Source organism: Aulonocara stuartgranti, assembly GCF_965226115.1.
Source record: "Aulonocara stuartgranti genome assembly, chromosome: 3".
NCBI classification, from domain to species: Eukaryota; Metazoa; Chordata; class Actinopteri; order Cichliformes; family Cichlidae; genus Aulonocara; species Aulonocara stuartgranti.
The window spans coordinates 54,135,745-54,149,650 of record NC_138941.1 but is presented as its reverse complement, the minus strand read 5'-3'; the positions used below and the strand labels follow the sequence as shown (position 1 = coordinate 54,149,650).

The 13,906-nt window shown below is 39.4% G+C and overlaps 1 protein-coding gene across 2 annotated transcripts; it reads left to right on the top strand.

Moving 5' to 3' along the window:
* Positions 1 to 1,187: 1,187 nt before the first annotated feature.
* LOC309699400 (uncharacterized protein) lies at positions 1,188 to 13,478 on the top strand. Of its 2 annotated transcripts, XM_082522421.1 has the most exons (4): positions 1,188 to 1,525; positions 3,290 to 3,520; positions 5,868 to 6,120; positions 9,164 to 9,242. In XM_082522421.1, the coding sequence occupies exons 1-3, from the start codon at positions 1,315 to 1,317 to the stop codon at positions 5,906 to 5,908; spliced, it is 483 nt and encodes a 160-aa protein (XP_082378547.1). In that variant the 5' UTR covers positions 1,188 to 1,314; the 3' UTR covers positions 5,909 to 6,120; positions 9,164 to 9,242. The 2 variants fall into 2 exon arrangements, with proteins under 2 accessions (XP_082378547.1, XP_082378546.1); XM_082522420.1 differs by lacking the exon at positions 5,868 to 6,120 and having other exon boundaries at positions 9,164 to 13,478.
* Positions 13,479 to 13,906: the final 428 nt, after the last annotated feature.

Genomic DNA, 13,906 nt, shown 5'->3' with positions numbered 1-13,906 from the left:
TTACTGACCTCTGTCATCATTTTAAGTGGGGGAACTTGCACAATCGGTGGCTGACTAAATACTTTTTTGCCCCACTGTGTGTGTGTGTGTATGTGTGTGTATGTATATATATATATATATATATATATATATATATATATATATATATATATATATATATATATATATATATATATATATATATATATATGTTTGTTCTTTCAGTAACAATAACAAACAATAAGACCAAACCCAGAGTACCCTACTGCCGATGTCACTGTAGAGGTAGATACTGTAGAATAGCTCAACCCCAAAGAAATGTTTTTGAAAAATATTTTTGCATATGACAAATGTATTCATTTTTACTGAACCTTCAGTTATTCACTTTACCTAAGCATAAGGAGGTTACTAAGGTCTAAGCTTAACCTACCTAAAAGTAGGTGACATTCAAATCCACAAAGTGTGTATGTGTGTGTGTGGCTGTCATTTAGGTTAACACTGGAAAATAGTATTACTGAAACACACAGTTCATTACATTCACAGTTTCGTGTTTTTAACATCATCACATTTTATCGTGCTATGTTGAATGGAAACAGTGTTTCACAAAGCCTCGCTTTACCCTTCGCTACATTTATATTAACTAGATAACTGAGTGACATGGAATCCCTTACTTAATAATTCACTTCCGAAATAGACATTTGAAGGATGCAGACACAACTCACGAGCCGCCGTTGTTGATAAATAAATAATAATAATGGACATGGTGCATAGGTTTAAAGTCGGAAATCCCGAGTTCTCTGTCGGAAATGTGTTGTGGAGGGCCCCTTACATCGGATTTCACACTTGGAAAGTCAGAGTAGACCAACATAAACGATTTAACAATCCAAGAAGGCGGGACTGAATGTGAACAAAATTAGAACTGTAAACTTTCAATCTGCCCTGCAACTCGTTCAATTAGTCATACGCAGAGAAGTGAACAGGCTCTATCACTGAATGTGTTTTTAAGCACAACAAATAAGTATCAGGTCTTACTGCTATCGACACTGGAATGGCTCTACCTTGCTAAACTGATTCTGTTTTATCTGAATGCTCTCACTCAGGAGTGACGTAACTCCCGAGATCCGAGGCATCTGGAACGCGGCATTACCATTCAACAAATCGGCGTGGCTCCCTGAGTCACGTGACGCACGAGCGCAAACTCACGGCGGACCTGGGTGGAGCGAGAAGTACGTCCGCAACATGGCCGCTGTTTGATAAAGCTGATTGAACTTAGAGGAAAAACACAAACTAAAGTACTGATCTTATGACGTTAATATCCATCTGATACCGGTGTCGATGCTTGTATCGATCCGCTCAGCCTCAGCGGAAGCAGCGATGAGTTCAGCTCAGTATCTGAGAGAGTTCATCAAGGAGAGACTAACTGCTGTTTGTGAAGAAATCTTCTCAGAGGTTCAAAAAACCATCGTCCAGTATGAGGAGGAGATCAACCGTCAGCACAGACTGCTGGATATCAGCCGGAAACCCGACAGAAACTCACACATCATAGGTATGGACGTGTTTTTAACTCTGTGCTGTTCAAGCTCAGATTCTTCGGTATTTAGTTGATTGGTGATAAATCTGAAAGTTTATCAGCATCTCCAGGATTTCTCTAAGCTGATGTTAGCTGAGAGCAGGCAGCTGTTACTTTGGTGATGAATTCAGAGGAGCAAACGGTGATAGTTGAGGAAGAGCACACACACTCTTAATGAGACAGTGTGAAAACTGTCTTCTGACTAACATTGATGAAGATGAGCGTCCACACCAACTGTTTATTCCATTTATTTTTTATAACAGCCTCAAAGTGAACACACACAGTGACAGACTCTCCAAAGTATCAGAACAAAATCTGTCCATGTTACAAATACTTCTATAAATAATGTCTTTACATCTGCAGCAAAAGCAAGAAAACAATCACTGAAGCAAAGTATGATGTCTAAATGTGTCTCCTAAGTGAAAACAAGTGCTCAGGGTCCGATTGAAGATACAGTGGCTTTACTAGAAGATGTTAAACTGGGTATTTATCAGTGCTGTGGTTCAGTGTCCAGTGATGGACTATGTTGGACTGGTGCATGTTCATGGTCACCGCTGTGAATTAAAACCTCTTCTTGTTGAATCAAACTTGATATCATATTGACTAGAAACCACAAGACTATATATTTTTTCAATATTTACACATTTTATTTAATCTGATTGACACAACTGTGACACCAGTGATGGTGTGATCTGAGCTCACAGGGCTCTAGAGTGCGAGCAATGTGGTCGCAAATGCGACCAAAATTTTCAGTGGTGCGATCACTTAAAGCCTAATTTTTGCTGTTCAATACAGAAGAAATTTAAACTTCTTAAAATTATGCAAAATTATAGAATATTTTTAAGGTTATCTGCTATAAAAAGCCAGGCCAGAAAAATCTCCTTCATGTTTTTCTGTGTTTTATTCTCAGTTACTTTGACACAAAAGCATCTGCTGTGATGTTCACAATTCTGATGAAGTCTCACATGTATCAGTACTGATAAATGATCAGAATTATAATATTTCTGACTGTCTGAGGCTAAATTGAATCAAATCAGGACTTTGAGAACCTGAATCGAATGGATTATAGAAATCAGTGATGATGATACGCAGCCCTAGTGAGGCCCGAAAGAAGTGGATGTAGCTGTGGGTAATAAGAAAAGATGAAAAGAACTATTGATAACTTTTTTGTTAAGTTAAGGCCTGATCCATCTGAAGTTCATAGCCAGCTCTGACATGGTGCCATCTGTCTTTGAACGCTGAAAAAGCACAGTGTATCCAGAAAACACATTATATGCTGCAATAAATGCACTGCCCAAGTGTCCACTCTCCCCACTGCCTTTCAGCAGCAGACAGCAACAAACAGGTCGTCAGAGGAGGCCAAGATGATGATTAAGTTTAACATTTTCTACAATATTGACAAAGCACTTTAAGTACAAGATTGTTAGTTAATAGTTTAGAAATGAATATTGTCTGTATGGACTGCAACTTCCCCCCCAAAAAAGTGCACATGTAAAACTGCGGTGTTAAGTGGTTGAAAAATTTGAGTGCGCCTAACTTTTGTGCCAGTGCGCCTAAGTTTTTAAAGATGCACTGCTGCGCCGATGGCAAAAAGTTAGTCTAGAGCCCTGGCTCACTGTCTCTGTAAAAATGTGTGTTTAAATTATCACTATTTATTCAGGCTTTGACACACATTTGTAAAATATTTGTGAAAACTCATCACAGTTGTGACCTTGACTCTGTACTTCTTTGTTGCTTAAGACTTCCCACGACAACGTGACTGCAATGAAGAGGAGGGGAGGAACTCCAGTCTGGACCAGGAGGACCCAGAGCCTCCACAGATTAAAGAGGAACAGGAGGAGCTCTGCAGCAGTCAGGAGGGAGAGCAGCTTGGACTGAAGCAAGATGAAGGCATTATCGTCTGGTCCAGGGAAGAGCAGATTAGACTGCTGGGGACCATCTGCAAACCTGAGATAAAGTTACACAGAATAGGTATGTAAAACTGATTGTCGTAATAACAATGAATATGAGTCATGTAGGATCCTAATTGGAGTTTAAAGTTACATTTATTTTTAGAGGCACAGGAAGAATTGAAGGTCCAACTGTAATAAGCAGCATGAATGCATCTCTTTCTGTTAAGGGAAATTTATTTGTTTAGCACATTTTAAACAGATGCCCCTGGTGTCTCTGCTGGAATTACCAACTGTGAACTCTATGGCTACGTTCACACTGCAGGCGAAAGCACATCAAATCCGACTTTTCTGACCCTCTGCGACCCATATCCAATCATATTTTCAAATCCGATCTGGGTCACTTTCATATGTGGCTGTGAATCCGATACGTATCTGATGTTTTAGAAAGCGACTGCTGTTTGAACGGTCATGTCGCATGAAATCCGTCTTGTACGTCACTGACACGAGACAGATACCAATTATCAGCACCGGAGAAGACATTGTGAACGCTTCCTGCCCATCCAGAGAAACTGTTGGGAAGACAATGTTGGAGAAACGTGAACATTTTATTTGTACTGTATAATCTGCAGATTCTGACAGAAATCTGCAACTATCCTTTGAAGCACCGCTCCTCTAAAACAGCAATAAGGATCATTATTAGGCGATATGTAAATAACACAATAACTTTATAATTTAAAGCAAAATTGGGAAACGTAAAGTCCGAAACAGCCAAACAATACTTTTGCTCTGGGTCTAAACAGAGCGTGTTGTGTGTGACGTCTTCTTTTGCGCATGCTGGCCGCTTTGAGGGTTCACACTAGAGCGTGTTTGATGTCACTTTTTTTTTTTTTAGCGTGAACAAGCAGACAAAAAAATCGGATTTGATCAAAAAATCGGAATTGAGCATTAAGACCTGCAGTGTGAACGTAGCCTTAGATCCAGTCTTTTGAACTGGGAAGGACCACTTATCTCTTCTGCATGAAGATTTTATACCTGGGCATCCTTTCTTCCTCAAGGTCCAACTTTAATAAGCGGCATGAATGTATCTCTTTCTGTTATGGGAAATGTATTTGTATATTACCTCTCAAATACAAATAAGTTATTCAAGTTGGTTTACAAGATTAAATTAAAACCAAAAACAACAGAAAAAAGACAGAAATTATATCCATGATACAGCCTTGTGATACAGTCAGTGAAACTAAATTCCTCATCTATGATTTCACCAAAATTTTCCAACCAGGTTGAGGTCTTCAGTGCCCTATAGATTCAAGATGTGAATTAAGTTGTAATCATGGATCTTTGTTTCCAAACAGGAGAATCTCAGTTTTGTCTCTATTTAGTTGAAATCAATTTTTATTTCATCCACTTTGTTTTTTTAAGGCAAAAAACATAATGAGCTAACATTGTTTGGCAAGAGAGGGTTGTTACTTTTCTAAATCTATGTATACTAGAGGTGGGAATCACCACACATCCCACGATACGATATTATCACAATACTTAACGCACGGTACGATATTATTGCAATTTTTTAAAATATTTTGCGATATTCAGATTCTGTACATAAAGGTAAACTTTATCAATATTCATTTTATCTAATATCAAAGTCTCACACTCAGTCTTTCTCTCATTTCAGTCAGTTTTATTGTTGACAAACTGAACGGTTTGTATTACAGTCTAGTCCAACTTAACTGAATGCAACCATCTGGTTCAATTATAGCTATTCTGAACTATGCAATTTATGAAAACTATGCAGCCCATTCAGCAACTGAAGAATTTGAAAGTAAATTAAAACAAAATATAATTTTACATTAAATAAAAAAGTTTTAAACTTAATTAAAATAAAACATGTCTTAAATTAAAATAAGTAAACTGTCATGTTTATTGCTGCCAAAAAAAAGTTAAACACATTTGGACAGTGAAGGAATGTCAGGATTCTTGCTCAGAAAAAGGATCAACATGCTCTGAAGTCAGAGCACAAAAACCTTTTTTGTAACAACATATCGATTTCTGCTGTCCCTGTATCGATACATTATTAGCAAACAAAATATCACGATACTACACAGTATCGATTTTTTCCCCCACCCCTAATGTATACTGTATTAATCCTGTAGGAAATTGCTTAGTCCTCGGCATTTAACCCGTTCACTCAGCGAATCAAGGATTTGTAGAGACGGTACCTTACTCAAGGGTAGCTAAGGGGTAGCTGAGTAGCTATCCCTGCCCCAACTGGGGTAACGTTGCCTTTACTCCTTGTTTTCAGGCATCTTCAGAAACAAAGTTGAGATGTACATCGTTCCTAAAAATCAATGAAAAAACAAAGAGATGTGATGTTTTTGGAACATGCAGAAAACCTTGAACATGCGCTAACTGCAGTCACTCTCACACAGGTTGTAGGACCCTTGCAAGTAAAAGCTGTGTTCTTGCTTAGAGACACTCTCCAGACAGATTGCCAACATGTTGCAGTCAGTCTGAATGAGTCGTCGTCAATAAGCACCACTTGAGGGGACTCGGCTCAAAGTCCTGAGGGGGTTGCTTCAGGAATATGGATGAATGGCCCGTGTTAGAAGCTGTACGGGACCTGCACACCTGTTAGCTGGTAATAAACAGGGGTGCAGATAACTTTTCAAGTGATCTACTCAGGTAAGGACCAAGAGATGGACCAAGTCATACACAGAAGAGGCTCCCATGCGTTTCCCTGCCTGCCTTAATCACATCCATTCTGTTACAGTAGTGTCTTTGTCAAGCTGCAAGGTGACCTCGTATTTCTTGAGAATCCTGCAAACTGTTGTGTTTCTGAAACTGTGGAGTACTTGCTTTCTTAAGGCCATGTTGAAGGATCAAATACTAAGAAATGATTGCATGACTTGAGGAAGTCGTATCTGATTTACCCCCGGGTAACTTTGCTTGTGTCTGTCAGCATGAGCATTAGAAACAGTGTGTGCCCTATAGTGGCCTATCACTATCAAGCAGAAGGATAAACTGTCCAATGGCCACGATGAGTTCATCCTTACATTCTCCAATGATCCGCTTTTCCCTCTGAAACCTAATGGTTGTGGTCTTTAAAATGCTGCCAATGTTAAGCATGTATGCTACAAATCACTGTTGTCACTCGTAGCCAGTTGCATTTTAATGGCTAACAATTGATAATATTTTTAACAGTTTCATGCGTCCATGCAGGCCACCTGATATTATGAAACTCGCCCAGTTTCACAAAGGGGATCCCATTTTTGTCACGCAGCTTCTTCAGTGCAGTTTTGTATTTTGCTCCACCTTTTTGCATAAAAACTGCAGCAGTTTGACCACAGAGCGATTAAATGTCTCTCAGTAAGGAACGTTGTATTCAGCTGATTTTATGCAATTTTCCAGTATGTGCAACTGCAGCAAGTTGCCAGAGTTTTAGCACGACGCTGTTGTACATACCCATGTTGACAGCCTGTGCACACAACGACCAACTTTGTTGTCCAGTCATCCAAGCCTGTGTCCTGGAAAAGTCTCACAAATCATCTGTTATGGCCTGTGTCTTTCGGTCAGCACCCAGTGCAGTCAGTCCAAGAAAGTCTCCGTTGTTGGACACGGACACAATGTAAACAATTTCCTTCTCGTTTTTTGTGATGTCCTCAGATCCAAATTCAGCAGACTCCAATTTGGCTCATAACTCCCCGCTGATGGTGTGAGCAATGCTCTGCATGATCTGTGTGCCCCCTTCAAGTGAATGACATGCACGTCTGACGTTTACACCTAGCTGCTTCAATAAAGAAGGATATGAAGACATAGGATGTGTGTGTTAAACTTTGTGGAAGCGAGGAGAAAAATATTAAACAGGGCTTACCTCTGTTCGTCATTTCGCTTGTCTTGCCATCTGTTAAGGGGGCAACTGCACATATCTTCTCGGATGGCTTGTTTATTAGCAATGACTCGCACCACATTCATGTGCTCCTTGCCCTTTTCACATTTGTCAAATAAAGGATGGTTACAATTCTTTGGGCCTTTAAAAATGCACCTGATTTGTCTCTTAGATGTAGATGAGAGAGGCAAATCTTTCACCACATTTTAGTGCACAGTGGCAACTTTTCTGAAAAAGTATTTTCTTCAGCACTGGCTCTGGTTAGCATTTCTTAGCTGGTGGCGAAACACCAAAGAAGCTACTTATTGTCTGTTGTTTTTTGGACATTTAGGTGGTGACAAGCAAAATGTGTAAGGTTAAATGACATGGTCAAGTACGCCAAAGGCACTTGGTAACACAAGTGTCACTACGCTTTCTTAATTTTTGTCACACATGCGTACCAGTTATCTGCACCCCTGGTAATGAGTCAGACTCGTTTCTGGTAGATGTTGGACTAAACCAGGGCTGCCCTTTGTCACCGAGTCTGTTCAGAATTATTATGGATACAATTTAAAAGCATAGCCAGCTGGCTTAAGGCCTCCACTTTGGTCGCTTCAGAATCTCACTTTTTGCAGATAATGGGGTTCTGTTGGCTTAATCAGATGGTGGCCTCCAGCTGTCACTGGAGTGGGTCGCAACCAAATGTGAAATTGTGAGAATGAAAATTAGTACCTCCAAATCTGGGGGCCATGGTCCTCAGCCTGAGTGAGCACAAGTTATTGGCCCAAGTGGAAGAGTTCATACATATATCATGGTCTTGTTCATGAGGGAAGTGAGAGATTGACAGATTGGGAGACTAAAGAAATGCAGAACGTACAGTAAAACAGTCATTCTATGTCCCTCCCTCACCTATGGTCACGAGCTCTGGGTACTGACAAAAAAGATGAGATTGCGAATAAAAGCAAGCAGAAATAAGTTTTCTCCATAGGGTCACTGACCTCTCTCCTAGAGATAGGGTGAGGAGTTTTGCCATCCAGGAGGGGCTTAGTATAGAGTCGCTGCTACTCCTCCACATCAAAAGGAGCTGGGCATGACCCACCAGAATGAGGTCTTGGGGCAGACCCAGGACGCACTGGAGAGATGACATCTCACAGCTGGCTTGAGGATGCCTTAGTGTTCCCCTGGATAAGAAGAATTGCTGTCTGCATAGACAGTGATTAGGCATGTGATTTTCAATGATATATCACAGTTAATTGTCAACTTGACGCCATTCAATCACAGACTGATAGAAGACAGACTTTGTCTGGCAGCATTTATAACAGCTTTTAGTAACAGTGTTGGTAATCTTGGCAATCTCATTATGCTGAAAGAAAATAATAATAATAATAATAATAATAATAATAATAGCTGTAGTGAGAGGAGTTTATTTGGAATAAAACGGATACTGAAAAGGTTTGAGAACATACATCGCAGTTGAAAAACTGTGTTAAACTGTAATACATGTTATTGCAATATCCAATATTCATGTTGCAAAAAGTAAATAAAAATAGCATTATGAAGCCTGTGGTCATTCTCACCTCTACTTAGCAGGATACAATTGTACCCACACATCCGCGTTCATTTAACAGAAAACACACAAGCATCTTTATATTTCATATACAGCATCACAGACATCCACGAAGCTGATCTTTGAAGGGTGTAAAACTAAAAAACAATTTGAATCAGTGCATTCACTTTAAGTTTCACTGCTCAATATTAGCCACATGTTCAGTATGTAGAGTTCTCCTAATGGTTCAGCTTATACTATATCTTCTCAAATTTTTGTTTTTCTACTATTTTTTTCTTCATTTGTCCATTCAGACCTCCAACAGCAGCATGTCTGTGATGAGGAGAAGGTTGTCAGAGGTCAGCAGGTCTGTAACCAGGAGAGGAACTCTAGTCTGGACCAAGACGACCCAGAGCCTCCACAGATTAAAAATGAACAGGAGGAACTCTGCGGCAGTCAGGAAGGACAGCAGCTTGGACTGAAGCAGGAGGCTGATGCCTTCATGGACACCCTTGTTTATCAGGAAAGTTACCACAGTGAACTGGAATCAAACAGTGAGCAGCTCCTTTCTCACAGCTGTCCTGAAGTAGAAAGCAAGCATGTAGTCTCAGGATCAGCTAGAAATATAGCACTAAAGAGGAGGAGACGTCTCAGACTTGCTGACACAAGGGAAAAGTCTCTAAAATGTGACACATGTGGAAAAGCATTTTACTTCCAATCCCACCTGAGTGCACATCTTAGAGTTCACACAGGTGAGAAACCATATTCTTGTAGCACCTGTGGGAAAAGATTCAGCCACAAATCAGCATTGGATAATCATATAAGACGTTACACAGGCGAGAAGCCATATCTTTGTATCACTTGCGGGAAAAGATTTGTTCAGAAGTCTCATTTGGAGCGTCATGTGAGAATTCATACAGGTGAAAAGCCGTATCCTTGTATCACCTGTGGGAAAAGATTTAATCAGAATTCAGAGCTGCAACGTCATGTAAGAATTCACACAGGTGAGAAGCCGTATTTTTGTAAAACTTGTGGGAAAAGATTTGCTGACTCATCAGGACTCATAAAACACATGAGATTTCACACAGGTGAGAAACCATTTTCTTGTGGGATCTGTGGAAAAAGTTTCAGTCAGAAATCAGCATTGGAAACTCATGTAAGAACTCACACAGGCGAGAAGCCGTATTCTTGTAGCACTTGTGGGAAAAAATTCAATCAGAAATCAGGAATGAAGTCTCATGCAAGAATTCACACAGGTGAGAAACCACATTGCTGTAGCAGGTGTGGGAAAACCTTTAGCCAGACGACACACTTAAAGAAGCACATGAGAATTCATACTGATTAAAAGTTTAAAGCTTAGAACATGTGGGACAGCTGTTAGTCATAATAGAGTGTTGGTTGTCGAGCTCACACTGAGCAGAAGTCAAACCACTGCAACACCTGAGTGAAAAGATGAATCATATTCAGGTCAGTATTATGTGGGTTCTATTCCAGGAAGCAGGTTTAACTAACAACTGCAAGTTTGCTAATCCTGACATGAGGGAGAGAAAGAGAGTTAACTTTAACTCGGTGTCACTCACCAGGTTAAGAAACTCTTTGAACCTAACAGATTTCAGCAGATTTTCTTAAACAAACTATGAATTTGTGTAAGAAACTCATAGTCACTCCTCCCATTTGCTGCACCTGAACCTGCCAACTGACACTCCAGTTAATTTCCTCTTTCATAACGTTGTTAACAACGCACATTAATCTGCTGGAAGTTTGTTCTTACAAATTGTCAGTTAGATGTTGCTTTGTAACTTTGTTTTTTTGGGATTGATTTTATAATCGTGCAGTGAAAAATGTCATGATTGGGACAGCGATTATTGCAGATTTATTAAGAGCTGAGAATAAGAGCATATAGTAGCATATACTAATTTAGTTTCTGTATTTCCAACTCTGACTTAGCAGAGCCAACTTTGAGTACATTATTGTATTTTTGTAGTACGTCATTGTCCTCTTTAAAGTTTTAGACCCATAGAGCACAGGATTAGCTATACTTTAAAGTCAGGTTTGAAATGCACACAGTAGACTGTCTGTGTTTTGAACATTTCATTCTGAAATTTCACAGACTCACAGGACTCAGTCATATAATAATCTCAAACAATGTTTTGAAAGGTAAATTAAGGTAATTTTAAAGGTAAGGTAAATTTAAAGGTAAGGTAGATTTAAAGTCTGTGACTTTAAATGAAACACATTTTTCATTCACACTAACCCAAATCCATCTCACTGGGGTATCATATAGCCCTTTTTCACTAGTACCCACTCTGCTCGACTCGACTTGGTTTCAGTGTTTTTTCCATTACGCTGGAGTACCACCTACTCTGGGTGGGGTCGTTATAGCAATGTGGCCTAAATTCCCGTGACGGCGTTTGTAAATGACACAACAAAATGAGGATGTTAAGATGTTGGTATACCTGCTACCTGGTCACCACAAAAATGACACTAAAAACGAGCGTATAACGTTTGCCTCTGTTTTCTTTTATGGAAATCTCAATAGAAAAAAAGAGGTTGCTACAGCCCATCAATGCATGAAATACTGGCTTGAAATGTTTCATTTCATTAAAAAATGAAATTGTCAAATTGTGGCAAAAACATTTTTTGTAATTTAATAAAATGACTTGACTCTGTGTGCTGCTATCTGATGCTACGTCCATCAGTAAACTGTGTCTGATCTGTTTATCTCGATTTTTATCTTCAGTTTATGTCATTTTGCTGCTATCGGGTTACCCCTGAATAGATTTCAAATTCAACTTCAGATCATTTTAATGTAATATATGTTAATTCATGGGTAAATAATGACCATGGGAAGTATAAAAAGTTGTAGCTATACATTACATGAAGTTTTATAATATCCGATGATGATGATGACAGAATAGACCAAGAAAATGAATTTCTCCTCTCCTGTTATTTTAAAATAACTATTTTCAGCGCTGACACGTGTTGGTATTTTTCAAACTACTCCATCAAAATGGAGGTTCAGCTCTTAATTTACTCATGGTGATTTATGGTATCTGAGCTCCATACCTTTCTTTCTCTTCTCACACACACTCTTAACTCAGAGTTGATTGAACTTTGATCAACTGTTCGGGAACAGGAAACTCAGGCTTACAGAGTTAATCATCTCAGAGTTTGTTTTTTAAACTCAGAGTTTATTGGACATGCTTCCTGGAACAGGGCATTGACCAGGGAAGAACTCTCAGCATTAATTCTTACAACTGTATCAGAGAAACCCTGATCTTACATTTCATGATGGTTGAAGTTAATTTTCTGTCTTAATTCAAATGTTTTTCCTTGTTTCTTTAATGTTGTTTTATATAAATCTAGAAACTTGTGTTTTAACTTTGTACCCCAGTCCAGTGGTTCCCAAACTTTTTTTTGCTAGGCCCCCCTTTGTTTTACAAGAAAAATGCCACCCCCCGCGCGCGCACACACGCACACGCACTAACACATCCTCCAACCACGCACACCCATATTCTGCTCCATTGCGGTTTATTTCACACCTCAAACATTTAGCAAACAATTGAGCAAATACAAGTAATCTGCAAAAAATTACAGGTAGTAAGAAAACAAACTACTAACTCTTTTACGCTACGTTCGCACCTACTTTTGAAAACACAGCTGTTTCATCCACGCGTAAACGGCGTTTCGAATCACCGAAAACTGAGATTTTTAAAACTCCTCTTTTGCGTTTATGTGTGGACGAGGAGTTCATCACACAACGTCAAAGGTATGTGCCTTTTGTCACATCACGCTGTGCGCCACGTTATTGTTTACATGAGATGAATTGCAGATAGTCAGATTAATTAACTAATTTTGTCTGTGTCTTCAGGTTTTACACACTTACATACACACACGCAGTTACTGTCCCTCTATTTACAAAGGCAGAGGCATCACAGTGTAATTATTTTACCCTCAACATTGCTATCAATACATTTTTCAAAAATGCCTCTCTGTGCAAAATGGGTTTAAAAACATAAACAGCTGTGGGATCCTGTTTGTCCGTGATTTAGACAGGGGGAACAAATTGTGGCAGGATCAGCCTGATGTTATTTGTATCCCGCTGTAACGTTACTGTATAAAGAGCTAACATCTCCAAAATGTCAGGAGTAGTTAGTCATTACGACAAGTGTTTGTGAACTAAAAATCAAGAATGTGGGATACTGTTTGTCCGTGATTTGAAGAGCCCAGTGTGTGCTCCCGACGCAGGGAAAAGCAGTTATGCAGGGGAGAACTACTTTGGCACTTGTGCAGGTGAAGCCAAAGCGAAGATATGCTTCATTATATTTTCTAGTCTTTGGCTTAGAATGAAGTTGGTTTGGAAACATATTCAGCTATGCTTCATCTCCTGCTTTGCGTTTGTGTAGGCGCCCCATGATAGCAGTGTCCAAGCATTGTTGTCGTTGTGTTTTTTCCTTTTCATACCAAGCCCCCTCCTGCAATGGCTCTCTGCCCCCCCTAGGGGGTGGGCCCCACACTTTGGGAAGGTCTGCCCTAGTCTATATTATGGTTCCCTTTTACTTTCCTCTTATTCTTTTTTTTGTATGGAAATAAAAAAAATATTGCCTTGTGTAACACGATTCTGTGATTCATTGACCGGAATATGATCTTCTAGTAGAAAGACTTGACCCTCTATTTAGGAACCTGCTGAAAATGTACAGGTGCACTCTCAAAGTACATTTACAATTGTGCAATAATAACAGAGCAGAATTTATTTATTTTTTATTATGTGTCACCACACATAAGTGTAGTTATATCACAATAATGTTTGTATTATCATCTTTGCAGTTTGTTGAAGCATTGAAGCTCCTTTCCTCAGTATTTAGAGAATTCCAACTCGAGCTCTTATTATGGCTGCTGTGTAGATACCTCAGGGTCAGCTCTTCATCAGCAAAACACAAAACGAACTATTACAACATAACCTCAGGGTTACATGGATCAGCTCCACAGTATATCACAGTTGTATTAACTCAATATTTCTGTCTCTGAGGTCATAGTCCAACAACTTCTCTCAGACC

What these genes read in the sequence shown, in the direction of transcription:
- LOC309699400 (XM_082522420.1), top strand. Translation starts at nt 1,315, where the DNA reads ATGCTTGTATCGATCCGCTCAGCCTCAGCGGAAGCAGCGATGAGTTCA. An exon ending in CAGAAACTCACACATCATAG is followed by an intron (nt 1,526 to 3,289) that starts GTATGGACGTGT and finishes TTGTTGCTTAAG; the next exon opens with ACTTCCCACGACAACGTGAC. An exon ending in GATAAAGTTACACAGAATAG is followed by an intron (nt 3,521 to 9,163) that starts GTATGTAAAACT and finishes TTGTCCATTCAG; the next exon opens with ACCTCCAACAGCAGCATGTC.